Here is a 21018-nt window from a genome sequence, read left to right as displayed (position 1 = left end):
TACATCAGCATTCATTACTTTGTAGACTGTGCAGTTAGGCATCCATAGCTATCCTGGGCCACACAGTGACAAAATCTGAAGATGACTCGGTTTATTGTTTATTTTATTAATTTGTGTGTTATGTTTGTTTGGCAGAATGTTATGGAACAGTTCAATCCTGGGCTGCGAAATTTAATAAACCTGGGGAAAAATTATGAGAAAGCTGTAAATGGTAAGTCTGTTTTTCTGAATTGATTATATATAAAGCCACTCAGTAAATATTTAATTATTTTTAAATGCTTAGTATTGAATTTTTAAATATCTTAAAGTGGTTAAAATTGTTCACAATGAATTTAATCTACAGAACTTTGCAATGACAGTACACAATGATATTAGCGTATTTGAAACAAGTCAATTGAATGAAAGCGAGGCTACTATAAGTGATGTCTTTTAACTATAAAATGGTGCTTTCTACTTTTAAAACCAAATTCTTGGTAAACAAATATAAAATGTGTACATAAGACATTTGTAAGTTAGGGTCCTACAGCACAGAAATTATTCTCCTTTTATGTATATAAAAGAATTTCTTGTCTTTAGATGTATCATTTTTTTCATCTTTTTTTCCTGATGTGTCACTTTTGAAGTTACATGAGAAACAATATTTTTAGCTTGAATGAAATTAGCTCATCGTGGTGGTGCGCGCCTGTAGTCTCAGCTACTCAGGAGTGTGTGGCGGGATGATCACTTGCGCCTGGGAGGTTGAGGCTGCAGTGAGCTGTGATCGTGCCACTGCACCCCAGCCTGAGCAACAGAGTAAGGGCCTGTCTCAAAAAAGAGAGAAAAAAAGAAATTTTTTTTAGCCTGAATGGAAAAACATCTAAATTAAATGGTTGGACTTAGGTTCTCATTTCAAAATATATGCTTCATTTAAAATGAACTTGAGTATTGGTATTGGCCTGTCTTTGTGATTAAAATGCGTCAGTGATCACCTTAAAAACTTAAAAATGCTAGCAATCACCAAATTCTAACATGGTCAAGACAGTTCTTCCCCAAAAATGTAGCAAGTATCACCCCAAAACACTTAGACCCCAGTTTCACCCTCGCCCATAGTTCTACTTATGTCACCAAGCAACATAAGTAGAAATGTAGTTTCTGACAGTTAGATTTGAAGGCAGCTTCAGATCAAGTTTTACATCTTCTTCTTATCTCTTCTTTCTGTTTTTTTTTTTTTTTTTTCCAGACAGAGTCTTGCTCTGTCGCCCAGGCTGGAGTGCAGTGGAACAATCTCGGCTCACTGCAACCTCTGCCTCCCGGGCTCAAGCGTTTCTTCTGCCTCAGCCTCCCAAGTAGCTGGGATTATAGGTGTGTACCACCATGCCCGGCTAATTTTTGTATTTTTAGTAGAGATAGGATTTCACCATGTTGGCCAGGCTGGTCTCGAACTCCTGACCTCAGGTAATCCACCCCCCTCAGCCTCCCAAAGTGCTAGGATTATAAACTTGAGCCACCACACCCAGCCTCTTATCTTTTTTGCCATACCGGTTGCTCCCTGTTGATATTTTGAAAATAAACCTGTGGCCTCACTCTCGCTCAGCATGAACCTGCCCCAGGAAAGGGCGTGAGCTGGCTAGACTGTGGACTCTGGGTGAGGAGGAGCACCATTGTGTGTAGTCGCTGGAAAAGTATACTGCTCATTTACTCTCTTCTGCCTCGCTGTGCTTTCGGGGATTTCAGCAGCAGGAAGTGCAGCACGTCTGGGATTTTGCTCCCTTGCCCTCCAGCGGTCCCCGTGACTTCTGCAGGTGCCCCCGTCCTCCAGAGAGCCAGAGCTGTGCACTGCTGACTCTCCCCCGAAGATTGCTTAGTCACAAGGCCACAAAGTCATTGCTTTAGAGGTCCTTGTGAAGGAAATCACTGTGACCTGCAGTGTTTTTTTTTTCTTTCTAGCATGAGCTGCCTCTTTTTTTTTTTTTTTTCTAGCATGAGCTGCAGAGTTTTACAAGGTGAGCCAGTGAGCTGCCTACAGCTTAGCTTCCTGCTAACAAGGCTTCTCCCCAAAGGGCTCTTGCCACTTTAGCACCTCCTGGGGAGTGAATACTTCAGAAAGTATTTCCAGAATTTCTGCAGGCCATCTGGTTGTGCCTCTGCTGAAGCCATTGAGAAACGTAGGTAAACGTGTAAAGTCCTTGGTGAGAATTTGGAAATAGTTGAGGCTGCTAGGTGTGCAGTTCACAGTTATGTTAGAATACAAGGCAGGCTGGGTGTGGTGGCTCATGCCTGTAATTCCAGCACTTTGGGAGTCTGAGGCAGGAGGATAGCTTTAGCCCAGGAATTCGAGATCCCGTCACTACAAAAAAAAATTTAAAAATTAGCTCAGGCCAGGCGCGGTGGCTCATGCCTGTAATCTCAGCAATTTGGGAGGCCAAGGTGGGCAGATTACCTGAGGTCAGAAGTTCAAAACCAGCCTGGCCAAAATGGTAAATCCCTGTCTCTACTAAAAATACAAAATTTAGCCAGGCGTGGTGGCATGTGCCTGTGATCCCAACTACGTGGGAGGCTGAGGCAGGAGAATCACTTGAACCCGGGAGGCAGAGGTTGCAATGAGCCAAGATCATGCCACTGCACTCCAGCCTGGGCAACAGAGTGAGACTTGGCCTCAAAAAAAAAAAAAAAAATTAGCTGGGCATGGTGGCATGCACCTGTGGTCCTACCTATCAGGAGCCTGGGGTGGGAGGATTGCTTGAGTCCAGAAGTTCGAGGCTGCAATGAGCTGTGATTGTACCACTGTACTCCAGCCTAGGAGACAGAGCAAGACCCTGTCTCAAAAAAATAAAAAATAATAATAATAAAAACCCAAGTCTACAGGTGAATGGCTAGGAGCATTGTACAGACCAGTGTCATGAGTGGTGTGGGTTGGTGTGGCCTAGAACAGGGAGGAGGCCCTGCAGGAGCTGAGCCATCTACCAGATGTTAGGTTTCAGCAGGCAGACACTACTGCACGCATAAAAGACAGCAAGTCGGCCGGGCGCGATGGCTTACACCTGTAATCCCAGCACATTGGGAGGCCGAAGCGGGCAGATCACGAGGTCAAGAGATTGAGACCAGCCTGGCCAACATGGTGAAACCCCATCTCTGCTAAAGATACAAGAATTAGCCAGGTGTGGTGGCGGGCGCCTGTAATCCCACCTACTCAGGAGGCTGAGGCAGGAGAATCGTTTGAACCTGGGAGGTGGAGGTTGCAGTGAGCGGAGATCGTGCCATTGCACTCCAGCCTGGTGACAGAGCAAGACTCTGTCTCAAAAAAAAAAAAAAAAGACAGCAAGTAAGCCAGGACCTGGGGTCCACACTGGCATGGGTGGCACACTGTTGGGGTGTGGGCGGGATAGGGTCAGATCACTGTACACTTGAATGCACACGGCAGAGCTCGTTATGCTGTGTCACGCTGCATACCTCACTGCCCTCAAACTTGGTGGCTTCAGACAGCAACACTTTCTTATTTCTCCTATAAAGGCAGGGCAGTTCTCCAGACCCTCCAGGCTCACTCTTGCACCTACAGTCTTCTGTGGCCCGTGTGGGGCTGTGGGCTGGATGCAGCCCTGCAATGGGGTCTTTCCCCTTCAAGGAGGCCAGACTCTGTCCTCACTCAGTAGCAGTGGTGTCCTAAGAGTATAAGCCCCAGTGCCCAGCAGCTCTCAAGCCCCTGCAGGAGTCATGCTTGCTGATAACCCGTGGGTCAAAGCAGGTCCCACGGCCACGCCACCTGATAGGGGACCACATACCGGTGGAGTTCCGGGAGATGTGATTCCTGGAAGGCCATTACTGTAAAAATCTACCATGGGCTCTGGGGTGTGTGACCTTACCTCATAGGCAGTGGGAGGACACTAAAGGCTTTGAGCAGAATGTTCACCCAATGAAACCATATTTTAAGGAAAAATTATCAGGTAGAAGTACATAGATTGGTCTAGACTGATGAAGTATTTGGCCAATCACTAAAATAGAACTACGCTAGGTATGGTGGCTCATGCCTGTAATGCCAGCACTTTGGGAGGCTGAGGTGGGAGGATCGCTTGAGCCCAGGAGTTCAAGACCAGTCTGGGCAACATAGTGAGACCCTATTTCTAGAAAAAATAAAAAATTAGGTAGGTGTGGTAGTGTGTTCCTGTAGTCCCAGTTGCTCAGGAGGCTGAGGTGGGAGGATGGCTTGAGTCCAGGAGGTGGAGGCTGCAGTGAGTTATGATCACACCACTGCACTCCAGTGTGGGCAACAGAGTGAGACCCTGACTCTTAAAAAACAACAACAACAACAACAACAAAAAAACTAATATGCTTCTTTCCTTAAAACAATAAGTAGTAGAAAATATCTTAATGTGCTCACAAAAGGGAAGCAAAATTATGAAAGTATTATTTATCTCTTCTGGCTAAATTTCATAATTTTCAAGTTAATTTAACTTTATCATCATAGCAAAGATATTTTACAAGACTGAGAAGGTTACATGGTTTTCAATGTAAGTCAACAATTAATGAAAAATTGTGATTTCATGTGTGGATGCAAACCAAACATTTTGCTTAAATATTGTGTAATCCTGCATGCCATTCCCGCACTAATTTGCTTTTCAGATGATCAGTACTTTACAACTTAAAATCTTCATACTAAGATGTTCCATCTTACAACTTGACAGTTTCCTGGCTACACACCTTGTTTTTAGGTGGAGTCACTTCTTTCTTAGTTCTAGCCGAGACCAAAGAATCAGAAAGCACCATAATTTAGAGCTGAGGAAGTGAAGTGCCCAGCCAGAGCTGTGTGCCTTCCCGCTGACTCAACATTGACCTTGGGTATGTCCAGAATATCTCCATTCCGCTGCCCTTAGCGCAACGGGCTATGACATTGTGGACCATGTCTCAACATCATTGGATAGATGAACTAAGTATATATATAAATGCTAATTGCTATTGTTCTTTTTACATTTACACTTTAAGGTTATTCTGAGTGTTATAATAGTACAGTAGATAGAGTATTGTGTTTCCTAAAGTTGGATACGTATATAGTAAAAACCATAACTTTTATATATATATAAATATATATATATATATATTTTTTTGAGACTGAGTCTCACTCTGTCGCCAGGCTGGAGTGCAGTGGCGCGATCTCAGCTCACTGTAACCTCTGCCTCCCGAGTTCAAGCGATTCTCCTGCCTCAGCCTCCCGAGTAGCTGGGATTACAGGCATGCACCACCACACTCGGCTAATTTTTGTATTTTTAGTGGAGATAGGGTTTCACCATGTTGGCCAGGATGGTCTCAATCTCTTGACCTCGTGATCCTCCCGCCTCAGCCTCCCAAAGTACTGGGATCACAGGTGTGAGCCACAGCACCTGGCCATAAATTTTTAACTCTACAATAAATCCTAAAGTAGATTAATTTGCCAGAAAAAAAAATACTACTGTTTTGGCTTTTCATACCTTCAGCTGGACCTGCACATGAATTAATTCTGCGGCTCACAACTATAATCCAAACACTTTGGGAAGCTCAGGCAAGAGGATCGCTTGAGCCCAGGAGTTCAAGACTAGCCTGGGCAACAGAGTGAGATCCCTACTCTTAAAAAAAAAAAAAAAAAAAAAAAATTATTTTTTGTTTTGTTTTAGAGACAGAGGCCTCACTCCGTTGCCCAGGCTGGAGTACAGTGGTACAGTTGGGGTTCACTGCAGTCTTGACCTTCTGGGCTCCAGCGATTCTCCCACCTCAGTTTCCTGAGTAGCTGGGACTACTATAGGCGTGTGCCCCCACCACCATGCCTGGCTAGTTTTTTTTGTTTCTTTTCAATAGAGATATGGGGTCTCCTTATGTTGCCAAGGGTGGTCTCGAACTCTTGGGCTCAAGTGATCCTCCTACCTCAGCCTCACAAAATGCTAGGAGTACAGGGGTAAGCCACTGCACCCAGCCCCTTTCATTTTTTTTTTTTTTTTTTTTTTTAAATTAGCCAGGAATGGCGGCACGTGCCTATGGTAGCTACTCGGGAGGCTGAGGCAGAAGGATCCTTTGAGCCCAGGAGGTCAAGGCTGCAGTGAGCTGTGATCATGCCACTGCACTCCAGCCTGGGTGAAAGAACAAGACTCTGCTCCTAAAAAAATAAAATAAAATCCACCTTGTTAAAACAATTGCCCATTATACATTGGGGCATTGCAGCTGGTATAGCCTCTGGGATTCCCGAGGGCTCTTTTAGCTTCAAAGCTGTGTGGTCTCCAAAGCTCCAGGAGAAACTGATTTCTATGTCTGAAACCAATCTTAGAGTAAAATTCCAAATAAATGCTTTTCTCCAAAATTACACTAACCAGGCTGGGTCTCTATCATACACCTTCAATACCCTCAAACCTAGATTGTAAAGTGAAAAAAGTATATTAGCACCTTCCATTTGTTCATCTGTCGCTCACATTCTTAGGGCATTTTAAGGATGAGCAACCTTTGTTTCAGAAAGGGTAAGTAATTTGCCCCAGGAGGTCATGTAGTTATAATTTAGTCTTCAGAATCAGTTTGAAGGGGGCAGTATTATTTTTAAGATAATTAGAACCCACCTTGTAGCAATAAAAGTTTTCCTGTCTTTGCCAAAAAAGAAAAAAAAGTAGAGCATTCAGTTATTTTTTCAGACAATTGTGTTGCTTTTTGGAATGATAATATATTTCAAATTTCATATATTCTCTCCTGGCAATAAATAGGTTGGTTGGTTGTGGCTCAAAATGTCTTTTTCAATAGAAAAATTAAGCACTGCCATCAAAGGACCAGGCTCCTAGGCCACCTCACACAACTCCTCCTAACTAAGAATGTTGCAGACCTGGAGTGCTAGAGAAGAACTAGCTCAGAAAAGATTTCTGGCTGGAGAGGATGTGTTTCTTTTTTTATTTTTATTTTTGAGACAATATCTGGCTCTGTCACCCAGACTAGAATGCAGTGTCACGATCTCGGCTCACTTGCAACCTCCACCTCCTGGGTTCAAGCGATCCTCTCACCTTAGCCTCCCAAGTAGCTGAGACTGCGGGCACACTCCACCATGCCTGGCTAATTTATGTATTTTTTTTTTTTTGTAGAGGCGGGGTTTTACCATGTTGCCCAGGCTGGTCTCAAACTCCTCCCACCTCAGCCTCCCAAAGTGCTGGGATTACAGGTGTGAGCCACCGTGCCCAGGCAAAGCCTTAGTTCAACGTTAGGAACACATCCACTCTGAAACTGGCATCAGGAGCAAGCTGAGCCTTCTCTGGACTTTCAGCACCTGCTGCTGAAGGTTCCCCGGGGCTGGTCAGAGATGAGGATCTCATGGGGCTGTCCCGTGGCTGGGGGGCCTCCACCCCGGCACCGCTCTCAACACAGGTCTTACCTCCTGAGAGCCACACCTGCCACAGCCCAAACCTTCCTGCAGCCAGAAGGGACCGAGGGGTGTTTGGAAGAAAACTTGTGTCGCTTCCTCCTTTCCTTGTCTAAGTGACGATTTTGTGTGTCACCTTTCGTGTCTAGCTATGATCCTGGCAGGAAAAGCCTACTACGATGGAGTGGCCAAGATCGGTGAGATTGCCACCGGGTCCCCCGTGTCGACCGAACTGGGTGAGCGATCTGTCCCTTTATACATAAACCCCACTTGTCATCCTGTGAACCCCGAGAGAAACGCGTGGGATGGCTCAGTCCAGAACAGAGGAGAGATCTGGGCCAGCATGCTGCGGTTCTACTTCATCTCGGTCTGTGGAAATTGATGCTTAGTCGGAGGGTGGGCTGGGGCTGGGGCTGGTGCCGGAGGGCGAGTGTGGAGGCCTTGTTTTCTGGCCAGCCTCCCTCCTCTCCTAGGAACTTGAGCTTTTGCCCTGGGTGCCTAGGCTCTCACCCTTCCCCCTGGGAGTTTGACCTACATTCCTGATGGGCGAGCCGGGCCTCCTGGGGCCTCGGACTGCGGCCAGAGTGTTTCCTGTGACTCACCTAGTAGAAAATCCAACTCCTTTACATTGCTCTCTTGGCCCTTGCCTCTTCCCTGGTTGCTTTCAGCTGTGATTTTTCCGGTTCTGCTGGTATGAATCGCTCTCCTGTGCAGGCAGAGAGGGTGGTTACACCCTGGGCAGTGCCCGCTGCCGAGGGGATCTGAGCTTCTGTTTACAGAACACTTCACTGTCGGGAGGTAGGGAAGGGTGGGCTTTTAAAACAGCCCCACACAGCACTCTCATTTTAAAAACTTGTTGAATATGTTTTATTGCACAAAGGGTAAAATTTCCGGCTTACCCGGAGGAAAATCATGGTAAAGTGTGTGTGTTTGAAGAAAAGCGCATCCATGTCCAGTTAAGAAGTGAAGGGGAAGCAGAGGAGTGGGGGCATCACCAAGGGAAGGTGCGGGCAAGTCACATGGTTTCTCGATGGGGTTGGCCTGAGGGTTTTTAGGATTGTTTGGGAAGCTCTTAACTGACCCATAAAAGACAGGGACAAATGAGAGGCCTGACAGTGGAGTTGGGGAGCTGGGCTGTTGGGTGCAGAGGCGATCTGGGTCCTCACGGTTTCTGTATAAAGCCATAGGCACACGGGAGACCATATGCTGGAAGTGATGCCCTGTTAGTGAATAAGTCAGTACTGCGAGAAAGAGATCTATATATTTTTTAATTTTTTTTTTTTTTTTTAATTGAGATAGAGTCTCGCTCTGTCACCCAGGCTAGAGTGCAGCGGCACGATCTCGGCTCACTGTAACCTCTGCTGCCCAGGTTCAAGCGATTCTCCTGCCTCAGCCTCCTAAGTAGCTGAGACTACAGATGCCCGCCACCACGCCTGGCTAATTTTTTTGTATTTTTAGTAGAGACGGGGTTTCGCCATGTTGGTCAGGCTGGTCTCGAACTCCTGATTTCAGGTGATCCTCCTGCCTCAGTCTACCAAAGTACTGAGATTACAGGTGTGAGCCACCACGCCCAGCCTATATATATATATATAAATAGGCTATAATATTATATATATATAAATACATTTATATAAATATATATAAATATAAATAAAAAATTATATATATATTTATATATATTTTAGGGGTCTCTCTGTGTTGGCCAGGTTGGTCTTGAACTCTTGGCTTCTAGGATTCCCCCTGCCTTGGCCTCTCAAAGTGCTAGGATGACCGGCCTCACCCAGCCCAGTACTGCTATATTTAATAGACTCAGTTACATGCAGAAATTTTCCAAAATCCTGCTTGTGCCCTGGTTGGTGCCATAATCCTGCATGTGCCAGCGAGGACTGAACTGTAGTAACTCTGTTCTAAGCACGATGAATTTAATAAAATACGGAGGCTGCCGGATGTAGACAGAAGCAGACAGCAAAACCTAGGATATTTAGGGGAGTCGTTGAGATGATTATAGGGTTCCAAAAATAGCATGAATAAAAAGAAACATCCTTACATTAAAACATATGGTGCTCTGACTCACCACACCCAGTTTGCCTTTTTAATGTTTTATGGGTCCTGCCACTGTTTAAATAAGACTTCTGCTCCACACCTTACTTGAGTCAGCCGTGAGTTCCTAATGTTGAAACAGCTATTTCCACAGCAACGATGTTGGTATAAACAACACAGGCTTAGAACTTTCATTTCAGTGAGGAAAATATTTTGTGATGGTGAAATTTCTTTCATGTGCATGCATATATATATATATATGGGGTATTTTTTTGTTTGTTTTTGTTTGATTTTTTGAGACGGAGCCTCACTCTGTCACCCAGGCTGGAGTGCAGTGGCATGATCTTGGCTCCCTGCAGCCTCTGCCTCCAGGGTTCAAGCAATTCTCGTGCCTCAGCCTTCCGAGCAACTGGGATTACAGGTGTCCACCACCATACTCGGCTAATTTTCATATTTTTAGTAGACACATGGTTTCACCATCTTGGCCAGGCTGGTCTCAAACTCCTGACCTCAGGTGACCCACCCGCCTCCGCCTCTCAAAATGCTAGGATTACAGGTGTGTGCCACTGTGCCCGGCCACTTGTGCGTATGTATTTTATTCAGAGGGAACAGAAATAACTTTCTGTTTTATTTAGTTTCAAGCTGTCCTTTTGCTTAATACTTGCTATCTCATGGGGTTACTGGTTTTTCTTCTCGTTTCTAACAATTCCATGGTACAATGCTATCTCAGGAGGAGTTACTTTCTTGACTGGCTCCATTTTTCTTTTATTGATACAGTTCAGACTAAAAAGGCACCCCGTATCTGTTTAAATTCCCTGTATGGAAGAGTCATGGACAATTCATAGAAAAAAAAAAAAAAAGACCAAAGATAGATTGTATTTTTCTCATCTTCCAAGAAGATTTTATTGTCTAGTTACTCCGTTTTGGTATTTGGTATTCACAACTTCATCATGAAACTTTATAACTCTCATATGAGAAAACTCGAAGGGGTGTTATCACATACATGAAAATCATGAATCATTTCAAAACATTCATTCTGTGCGCCTCGAGGGTCGGCCTCTGTGACAGCGGTGCCATTTCTGATGTCTAGCAGTGGACACTTAAACTTAGCTCCCTCCTGGCATCGGCTCACTCACTGCTGTGTGAAAAATGTAGGATGCTTTTGCCCAGAAGTAAAAAATAAAATACCCAATGAACAGTGAGTTAAGCAATCCGCATCTCTATTATTCCACATGAGGAGCGGCAGGTTGTCAGTTAATCATCACTAGGGACCCAGGTTCCTTCTCTCTGTCTTCTCATCCTATACTCATTTCCTCATGGTGCCAGGATGGCTGCCACTACCTCTCCAAGCATCACATCCTCTCTCTCCCCATTGTCTCCAAAGGCAGGAAGGGGAATTTCTTCTCAGGTGTGCTGACAACCTTTGCCCCAAAGCTCCAGCACACAGCGCCTTATACCCCATGGCCTAATTTAGATCACACTCCCAGGACCCAGCTGCTAGCAAAGCTCCCCAGGCATGAGCCAAGGAACACCAGGGCAGAGAGGGTGTGGCTGTTAGGAGATGGCCTGGTGACAGCCCCCACGTCGGCATCTCTGGTATTAAAGGTCTGTTTTCAACAACTTTCAGTGAAAGGGCAGGACTGATAGAAATGTTAGCGGTGCTCTGGGTGTACATGGTGCTTCTGCGTTTTGTGTGTGTGTGAGTGGAGTGATGTTTTTCTCTCTCGTGGGCTGGTGTGTGGTTTTACCAGCATGCGTATACTTCAGACTTCGTAATTGTGGCCGGGTACAGTGGCTCAGGCCTGTAATCCCAGAACTTTGGAAGGCCAAGGCGGGCGGATCTCCTGAGGTCAGGAGTTCGAGCCTAGCCTGGCCAACATGGTGAAACCTGTCTGTACTAAAAAAATACCAAAAAATTAGCCAGGCATGGTGGCGCATGCCTGTAATTCCAGCTACTCGAGAGGCTGATACAGGAGAATCACTTGAACCCAGGAGGCAGAGTTTGCAGTGAGCCAAGATCGCGCCACTACAGTCCAGCCTGGGCAACAGAGTGAGACTCCATCTCAAAAAACAAACAAACAAAAACTTCATAATTGCTGTTTTTTCAGGGCCCTCCCACTTTTTTCCCCAGAAGACCACAGCCATCCTTTCCAGTCTGTTTCTATTTGGGAAGGGGGGATCTAAGCACAGAGGAAGAAATAGGGGCCGTGGGGTAGGGGGCCTTAGGGTAGCTGTAGGTTTTTTCTGCTGATTTTGTTTTTTTATTTTTGTTTTTGTTCTTGAGACGAAGTCTCTCTCTGTCGCCCAGGCTGGAGTGCAGTGGCGCGATCTCGACTCACTCACTGCAACCTCTGTGTCCCGGGTTTAAGCAATTCTCCTGCCTCAGCCTCCTGAGTAGCTGGGACTACAGGTACGCACCACCACGCCCAGCTAATTTTTGTATTTTTAGTAGAGGCGGCGTTGTTTCACCATGTTTGCCAGGCTGGTCTCAATCTCTTGACCTCGTGATCTACCCGCCTCAGCCTCCCAAAGTGCTGGGATTACAGGCGCGAGCCACCGCGCCCAGCCTTCTGCTGTATTTTTTTTTTTTTTTTTTTTTTAAGCCTTTGGGTATCTTGTAACCATGGACTCTGGTGCATTTCCCCTGCCTCTGCCTCTCTCCTTTCTTTTTCCTCTTCTCATCTTTCTCGCTGGCAAGGTACCTGAATGGTCTGGTCAGCAGCCACTGACTCATGGTTGAAAACAGGGGGAATAGAGAAAATTAAAAACCATCACCCGTGATGTGAACACTCTAAGGCAAACACTTTATCATCCTTGTCTTTCTTTCTAGCCTTTTTTTCCAGTGAGTATGTTCTTTTTTTTCCCCCTCTTTTTGAGGCAGGGTCTTACTTTGAAACCCGGGCTGTACCATCACGGCTCATTGCAGCCTCGATCTTCTGGGCTCAAGTCATCCTCCTGCCTCAGCCTCCCTTGTAGATGGGACATATGCATACACCACCATGCCTGGCGATTCTTCTGCCTTAGTCTCCCAAGTAGCTGGGATTACAGGCATGAGCCACCATGCCTGGCTAATTTTTGTACTTTTAGTAGAGATGGGGTTTCTCCATGTTGGTCAGGCTGGTCTCAAACTCCCGACCTCAGGTGATCTGCCCCTGTTGGCCTCCCAAAGTGCTGGGATTACAGGCATGAGCCACCGCCCCTGGCCGTATTTTTTTTTTTTTTTTTTTTTTTTTTTTTTTTTGTAGTACAGATGGGGTTTCACCATGCTGGCCAGGCTAGTCTTGAACTCCTGACTTAAGGTAATCCACCTGCCTCGGCCTCCCGAAGAGCTGGGATTACAGGTGTGAACCACTGCACCCAGGCTGACGGGACTTTTCAAGAAGGGGATGAGAGGTTGTCGTTAGTGTCTGAACGGCTGGCAGGTGTCATGATTAGCGGTCACAGTCCCCTTGGAAGTGGTGGTTTCACTGGGGTTCCGACCATAAACGCCAGGAGTTAAGGGGTAAGGATGGTGGAAATCACAGAGGCGTAGCGTGGGCGTGGCTCTTCTTAGAAGTATTGCTCCGCTCTTGTGCCGTCTTAGAAGTATTTCCCTGCTCTTGCGCCACGTGTTTCCATACAGAAACACGGGTCTCCAGACGTGTCCACTGCGTGCCAGGCACTTCTGTTGTATCATTTCATCCTCAGTAGCCTCCTGCGTGACTTCTTCCTCAGGGGTTGCAGAGTGCAGTGTTTCTTCAGGGTGGCTGATAGGCCCTAAGGGTAAACGTAGCCGTCACCTTTTTCTGCATGGGCCTAAGAGATAACAAGAGATAACCTCCATGGGCAACCACATTGGGTCACATGTCCCCAGCAAGGGGTTTTGCAGCCAAGCTAGGCAGAGCATGGACTGTGGGGCTGGTTACCCCTCCAGGGATGGTAGGGACGTGGGTGCTGCCTGGGTTGCAGAGCTCACCCCGCCCAGGCAAGTCCGGGAAAGATCCTGTGACCCAGGACAATCAGGCCGGGCCACATCTCACTTTCCCCTGAGACTGCCGGATAGCATGCCGCCTGGCACCTAAGAGATGCTCGGGAGTGGTGACATTGCCACATTCCTGCTGTTAACTTGTGTGACCCCGGGCAACCCTTCACCTTTGGCAGTGGGTTATTTACTCACCATGGAGGTGACAGCCACGCCTTCCAGGTCATTAGATGAAATGAGATGATGTGCTTTGTGGCTTCTGTATCAAAGACTAGAAGGATGCCTCTCTGTTTCTACTTCACACATTCGCAAATATTTCAGAATTTAAAAACAGTGGCAATTTTCTTCATTGACATTCTTCTCCTCATAAAGTAGGTAATAAAAGTTTGTAAGAATATATAACATTTTTCTTTTCTTTTTTTTTTTTTTTTTTTTTTTTGGAGGCAGAGTCTCACTCTGTCACCCAGGCTGAAGTGCAGTGGTATGATCTTGGCTCACTGCAACCTCTGCCTCCCGGATTCAAGCGATTCTCGTGACGCATCCTCCTGAGTAGCTGGGATTATAGGTGCCCGCCACCATGCCCAGCTAATTTTTGTATTTTCAGTAGAGATGGGGTTTTGTCATGTTGCCCAGGCTGGTCTTGAACTCCTGACCTCAAGTGATCTGGCCTCGGCCTCTCAAAGTGCTGGGATTACAGACGTAAGCCACTGTGCCTGGCCAGAATATATTTTTCTTGATTATTCATGAACCAGTTGTTCAAGTCTCTCCATTGTATCTTTGTTTTCTGTTTCATTGGTGTCTTCTTTACTGTCTTCCATGTATCTTTGAGATGACTCTGTTATTCTTTTTCTCATTTCTTTTTTTATTATACTTTAAGTTCTGGGATACATGTGAAGAACGTGCAGGTTTGTTACATAGATATACACGTGCCATGGTGGTTTGCTGCATCCATTAACCCGTCATCTACATTAGGTATTTCTCCTAATGCTATCCCTCCCCTAGCCCCCCACCCAACAACAGGCCCCGGTGTGTGATGTTCCCCTCCCTGCGTCCATGTTCTCATTGTTCAACTCCTACTTAGGAGTGAGAACATGCGGTGTTTGGTTTTCTGTTCCTGTGTTAGTTTCCTGAGAATGATGGTTTCCAGCTTCATTCATGTCCCTGCAAAGGGCATGAACTCATCCTTTTTTATGGCAGCTCTTTTTCTAATTTCTTTTCTCTTTTTTTTTTTTTTTTGAGACAGAGTTTCGCTCTGTCGCCCAGGCAGACAGAGTGCAGTGGTGCGATCTCGGCTCACTGCAAGCTCCGCTTCCTGGGTTCACGCCATTCTCCTGCCTCAGCCTCCCGAGTAGCTGGGACTACAGGCGCCTGCCACGGCACCCGGCTAATTTTTTGTATTCTTTAGTAGAGGCGGGGTTTCACCGTGTTAGCCAGGATGGTCTCGATCTCCTGACTTCTTGATCCACCCGCCTCGGCCTCCCAAAGTGCTGGGATTACAGGCATGAGCCACCGCGCCCAGCCTTTCTAATTTCTTAAGTGGTACATTTAACTCATTAATTTTAAAAACAGGCAGCCGGTTTTGCATGGTAATGGCATCATAAAAATGTGCAAGCTGAAACCACACGAAGTCATCTTGATACTGCAAAATTATGTTGTTCTATGACCTTTAAAAATGTTTGTTAAAAACCCTCTCATTGTCACTTGTATAGGGCAATTAAAAAATAGGAAAACTAATATTAGTACACTTTAAAGCATTAGAAACATTGGGAATTAGAGTTTTTATTTGTAAAAATCCTATCAGGAGTGGTGTAAATAGTGCTTGCCACCTTCTTCTCATGACTTACGATAGGGCGAGCATCTTTTCTATGCTTTAGCAAATTGCCATACTCCTTGCCAAATTTGGATCAGCTTCCAACATTTTATCCTTGCGATTACAATGTTGTGAAATATCTTCAAGAGTTCCTTTAAGGTGAAGTTGTTTTTTTGTTTTGTTGTTGTTGTTTTTTTTTTTTTTTGCTGGCATCGCTTTCCCTGAAACATCTTCAACCTTTTCATCACAGCCACTTGGCTCAATTACGTTGATAAGTTTTGGCCTTACTCAGTTCCTGTGGCCGTTCATCCAGTGCCGCAAAGGCCAACAGTGTCAGCATTTCCAGTCAGATATTTCTTCTCTAACTCTGTCTACGTTTGACTCAGTGTTGCTACTTTTCATTTCATTTCCACGTCTTCAGTTTTGTTGGCCAGTTTCTCTTGCAGTTACTCATTTTTGTAACATCACCTGGGTTATCACTGGGAGACAAGCAGGCAGCACAGCTACACACTTGGCTGTCTGTGGGGATGCTCTGCTATCCTTGCACCAATAGCAGACTGTCTTAATTACTGCAACTTTCTAATCTTGGTATCTAGTTGCATAAGTCCTCTAGCTTTGTGTTTATTTGAGAGAGTACCTTGGCTATTCTAGGACCTCTGCATTTGTTTATATTTTAGAATCAGCTTGTCAATATCCACTTTAAAAAATTCGCTTGGAATTTTGATTGGAATACATTGAATTTACAGGTGGATTTAGGTGGAGTTGACATCTTAGCAATATTGGATTTTCTAATCCATGAAAATGGTAGATGCTTTCATTTATTTGAGATTTCTTTCATTTCTGTAGCACTATTTTGTATTTTTTATTGTGGAAGTCTCCTTTTTTATAGACTCAATTCTTTATGTATTTTGTCCTATTGTAAGTGGTATTTTTAAATTTTTATTTCCTAATTGCTGGTTCCATTGAATTTTTTATTTCAGTGCCTGTCTTTCATTACTGGAAGTCCTATTTAGTTCTTTTCTGATATCTGCAAGTTAATTTTTTGTTGTATTTATTTTTATAGCAGCTTGAGATACAGTTCACCCATTTAAAGTATACAGTTCACTGGTTTTTAGTATATTCACAAAGTTGTGTGATTATAACCACAATTAACTTTAGGATATTTTCATCACCTCAAAAAGAAACCCTTACCCATTAGCAGTTGCTTCCCATTTAACTCCAACCGTATCCAACCATTCATTTGCTGTACATCTTTAACACTTGTTATTGTCTCTTTTTTTTTTTTTTTTTTTTTTAGTATAGCCATCCTATAAATGATTTTACACATCCTATAGTGTGAAATGGGCTCTCATTTTGGCTTTCGTTCACATCTCCCTAGTGACTAACGACATTGAGCATCTTTTCATGTTCTTACTGGCCATTTGCATATCTTCTTTGGAGAACTGTATATTCAGATCCTTTGACCATTTTAAATTAATTTTTTTAAATTATTGAGTTTGCAAATTGACTTTTAGGCTGGAGTGCAGTGGCGTGATCTCAGCTCACTGCAATCTCTGCCTCCCAGGTTGAAGCGATTCTCGTGCCTCAGCCTCCCAAGTAGCTGGGACTACAGTACCCCGCCACCACACCCAGCTAATTTTTGTATTTTTTAGTAGAGACAGGGTTTCACGATATTGGTCAGGCTGGTCTCAAACTCCTTACCTCAGGTGATCCACCTGCCTCAGCCTCCCAAATTGCTGGGATTACAGGCGTGAGCCACTGTGCCCGGCCATCCTTTCATGTTCTTACTGGCCATTTGCATATCTTCTTTGGAGAAATGTCTGTTCAGATCCTTTGCCCATTTTAAATTTTTTTTTTTATTATTGAGTTTGCAAATTGACTTTTGTCATTTATAAAGCCGTTCCCTTGCTTGAAGTTCTTGAGAGTCAAATTCCGCTAGGTGTTTTTATTGTATCTCTTGATGACCGTTCATGAAGGATTCTTTCTATAAGGCTTTTGTCAAGTCCTCTTATTGTTCTCTTCCATGTCGGGCTGGTTTTTCTCTTTACTGCGGGTGTAAATTTTTTTTGTTTTTAAAGACAGGGTCTCGCTATGTTGCCCAGGCTGGTCTTGAACTCCTGGGCTCAAGCAGCCCTCCTGCCTCAGCCTCATGGAAGATGTAAAAGTTTTGCCATTGGAAATCACCAGGAAATGAAACGGAGAAATGCCAAGCAATGGGAGAGCCTCTCTGATTCTCTGAAAAATAATATAGTTCACTTCTTTTTCTTTTTTTGAGACAGAGTTTCGCTCTTGTTGCCCAGGCTGGAGTACGATGGCATGATCTCAGCTCACAGCAACCTCCGCCTCCCGAGTTCAAGCAATTCTCCTGCCTCAGCCTCCCAAGTAGCTGGGATTACAGGCATGCGCCACGCCTGGCTAATTTTTTGCATTTTTAGTAGAGACGGGGTTTCACCATGTTGGTCAGGCTGGTCTCAAACTCCTGACCTCAGGTGATCCGCCCACCTCAGCCTCCCAAAGTGCTGGATTACAGGCGTGAGCCACCACGTCAAGCCTACTTCTTAGGAAGAAGATACACTTTGATATACATATGCAAAATTTGCAAGTTAGTCTTAGTATCTAAAACTTAAGAAATAATGACGGATTTAAATGATCTGCAAATCTGTCAGATCTACGTTTTACCCCCACCAGAGAACTCATTTCTTGATTTTCCTCCTTAAAATAAAAGGTCCTTTATGAATAGAATCTATTCTATTAGAGAGATGATTCAGAAAATGTATTCTTGCTCTTTTTTCAAGTATATTTGAAAGTGATAGAAAAATATTGATAATTTAAAGAGAAATACCACATTCTAGTTGTTTTCATGCTGAATGTTCTCAATGACTTGAAGACAAGAGTTAGCATATAATTTGAAACCTTTCATTTTGCTAAAATATCACCTTTACCAGATGTACCTTAACTGCAGGGGTGAGCAAACTACAGCCAGGGATGACCAGGGTCTGCTTATAAAGAAAGTTGGTTGTTTGTTTTTTGAGACGGAGTCTCGCTCTGTCACCAGGCTGGAGTGCAGTGGCGCGATCTCAGCTCACTGCAACCTCCACCTACGGGGTTCAAGTGATTCTCTTGCCTCACCCTCCCTAGTAGCTGGGACTACAGGCACCCGCCACCATGCCCAGCTGATTTTTTTTGGTATTTTTAGTAGAGACAGGGTTTCACCATATTGGCCAGGATGGTCTTGATCTTTTGACCTCGTGATCCACCCGCCTCGGCCTCCCGAAGTGCTGGGATTACAGGCATGAGCCTTCGTGCCAGCCAGAAAAGTTTTATTGGAACACAGCTGTGCCCATTTGTTCCTGTCTGGGGTTATATTCAGGATACAGTAGGAGAGCTGAGTGGCTGCAGCAGAGATGTTTGGCCCACAGGTCCTAAAATTTTTGCAATTTGGCCCTTACCCAGACAGTAGAAGATCTCTTGTGTCATACAGTTGCTTGCTTCAGTTGGGGTAATCTTGTGAGGGATTTGGTATCCTTTTCTCCAAAGAAAAACCACTAGTGTCTGTGTTTAAGGTGCATTAACGACATAATCCTAACAACCACAGTAGCATGGGGTAGTCAAGTCCTAACCTCTTCGTCTTGTTGGGCAGAACAAACAAACCGTCAACCCAAATCCAGAGGTCTGTAGTCAGGGTTTGGCCAGTAACATATTTTAATCCAACTGTTTATTTTATTTATTTATTTTTTTTTTTTTGAGACAGAGTCTCACTCTGTTGCCCAGACTGGAGTGCAGTGGCGCGATCTTGGCTCACTGCAAGCTCCACCTCCTGGGCTCAAGCAATTCTCCCACCTCAGCCTCCCAAGTAGCTGGGACTACCGGCGCCTGCCACCACACTCAGCTAATGTGTGTGTGTGTGTGTGTGTGTGTGTGTGTGTGTGGTTTTTTGTTTTTTGTTTTTTCCCCCAGTAGAGACAGGGTTTCACCATGTTGGCCAGGCTGGCCTCGAACTCCTGACCTCAAGTGTTCCACCCGCCTCAGCCTCCCAAAGTGCTAGGATTACAGGCATGAGCTACTGCGCCCGGCCGCTCCCACTGTTTAATTGTTAAATAATAGGTCATGGGGTCAAATTCATGCCACTCAACAGGTTGTCAGTGTGTGTACCTAAAGTCACTCATGTGACTTTATCACGTGTGATAAAGTTAAATCCTTTATCACACGTGATAAAGGTAAATCCTTCATCACCTGTACACAGTTCAGTTCAAGGCAGCACAGCTACCCAGCAGTGCCCATTTAAAAAAGGAATGTGACATTTTCATAAACTTCTAGTTTTGTTCCTAAATCAAGCAAGGTTTATTTTTATAACTCAGAAAATATTGAAAAGGTGAAAGGGAAAACAGAAATGGTAAGGGGAAAATGTTTTGCCAAAATCTTTAGAAGAAGCTTTGAGTCAGTTTTTTCATCCTTAAAGCAGAGAAAAATAAAGGATGTTCTCATTGACCTCTCAGGAAATAAGACTTTCTTTGGGGAGTTTATAAATTTGCTTTGAGCTTTTTAGAGCTCACCATTATGTAAATTTAGGCTATGTTATTTTGTTGTAGTTTAGTCAGCCATTGCATTTTGAATCATTTATTGTTTGGGCCAGTTTCTGAAATTGGGCACAAAACAGAAGATTTTATCTCCTCACTATCAGGGAACCTAGAAAATCATGGATTTCCTTTAATCATTGATAGAATGCTTATGGATCATGCAATTTTTAAAAACTATATTATATATTTGTCTTGCTGATACTCAGAATCCAATCTGACAGTCTTTGGTCTAAAAATTAGAGCAGAAGTCAGGCACGGTGGCTCAGGCCGGGCGCAGTGGCTCACGCCTGTAATCCTAGCACTTTGGGAGGCCGAGGTGGGTGGACCTGAGGCCAGGAGTTTGAGACCAGCTAGGCCAACATGGTAAAACCCCATCTCTACTAAAAATACAAAAGTTAGCCGGGCATGGTGGTGTGCACCTGTAATCCCAGCTACTTGGGAGGCTGAGGCACGAGAATCATTTGAACCTGGGAGGCGGAGGTTGCAGTGAGCCATGATTACACCACCGCACTCCAGCCTGGATGACAGAGCAAGACTCCGTCTTAAAAAAAAAAAATTTTTTTCAGAAAAAAAATTTCTGAAACATTTTTGAAATGTTACTAATTCACAACAATATTACAAATATATTCCTAAGATCTGGATAAAAGAATTCATATCACAGTAGGGAAAGAGCTGAGCTGAGCTACAGCAGTTATACTTGACCAAAATCACTTATCTTTTAGTTACAGGTTAGACTCACTTTAAAGAGATTAAAATTCTTCCACAAAAATAGCAAAGAAACAAGAGGAGATTTTATTTACTGAACACTGTACCTGCTATATGCCAGGCACAGTTCTAAGCACATTATAAATGTAATATTAACTCCTGTAGTCGTCGTGACAGCACTGTGAGGCCCGTGCTTGTTATTTCCATTTTACAGATGAAGAGACTGAGGTACAAAGGCAGTAACTTGCTGAGGTCACATATCTGGTCAGTGGCTGGTTCATCTGACCCCAGGCTACCTACCAGGTATATGACCTAGTCTGCCAACTTAATTTTCTATATGTCCAAAAGATGTGCTTTTTTAAAAAATAAAAAAATTTTTTTAGAGATGGGGTCTTTCTGTGTTGCCCAGGCTGGTTTCGAACTCCCAGGCTGAAGCAGTCCTCCCACCTCAGCCTCCCAGAGTGCTAAGATTACAGGCATGAGCCACTGCACCTGGACTGTGCTTTTCTAATGTGCTTTACTTTATGGCTGTCAGATTTTCCTGCCAATTAGAGTTCAGCAAAATAAAGGATTATGTTAAATCGCAAACCAT

General features: G+C 44.4%; 1 protein-coding gene across 1 annotated transcript in view; it reads left to right on the top strand.

Moving 5' to 3' along the window:
* Positions 1 to 21018, top strand: part of BAIAP2L1 (BAR/IMD domain containing adaptor protein 2 like 1) — a 106145-nt gene that overhangs the window by 33929 nt on the left and 51198 nt on the right. Inside the window, exons 2-3 of the mRNA XM_002817703.6 lie at positions 136 to 211; positions 7483 to 7569. Of these exons, the coding sequence (XP_002817749.5) occupies positions 136 to 211; positions 7483 to 7569 (163 nt within the window). The remainder of the gene's footprint in view (positions 1 to 135; positions 212 to 7482; positions 7570 to 21018) is intronic.

The sequence above is a fragment of the Pongo abelii genome, chromosome 6 (assembly GCF_028885655.2).
Source record: "Pongo abelii isolate AG06213 chromosome 6, NHGRI_mPonAbe1-v2.0_pri, whole genome shotgun sequence".
Classification (NCBI taxonomy): domain Eukaryota; kingdom Metazoa; phylum Chordata; class Mammalia; order Primates; family Hominidae; genus Pongo; species Pongo abelii.
Note: the sequence above shows the minus strand (reverse complement) of the source record. Positions and strands in the feature narration are given on the sequence as shown.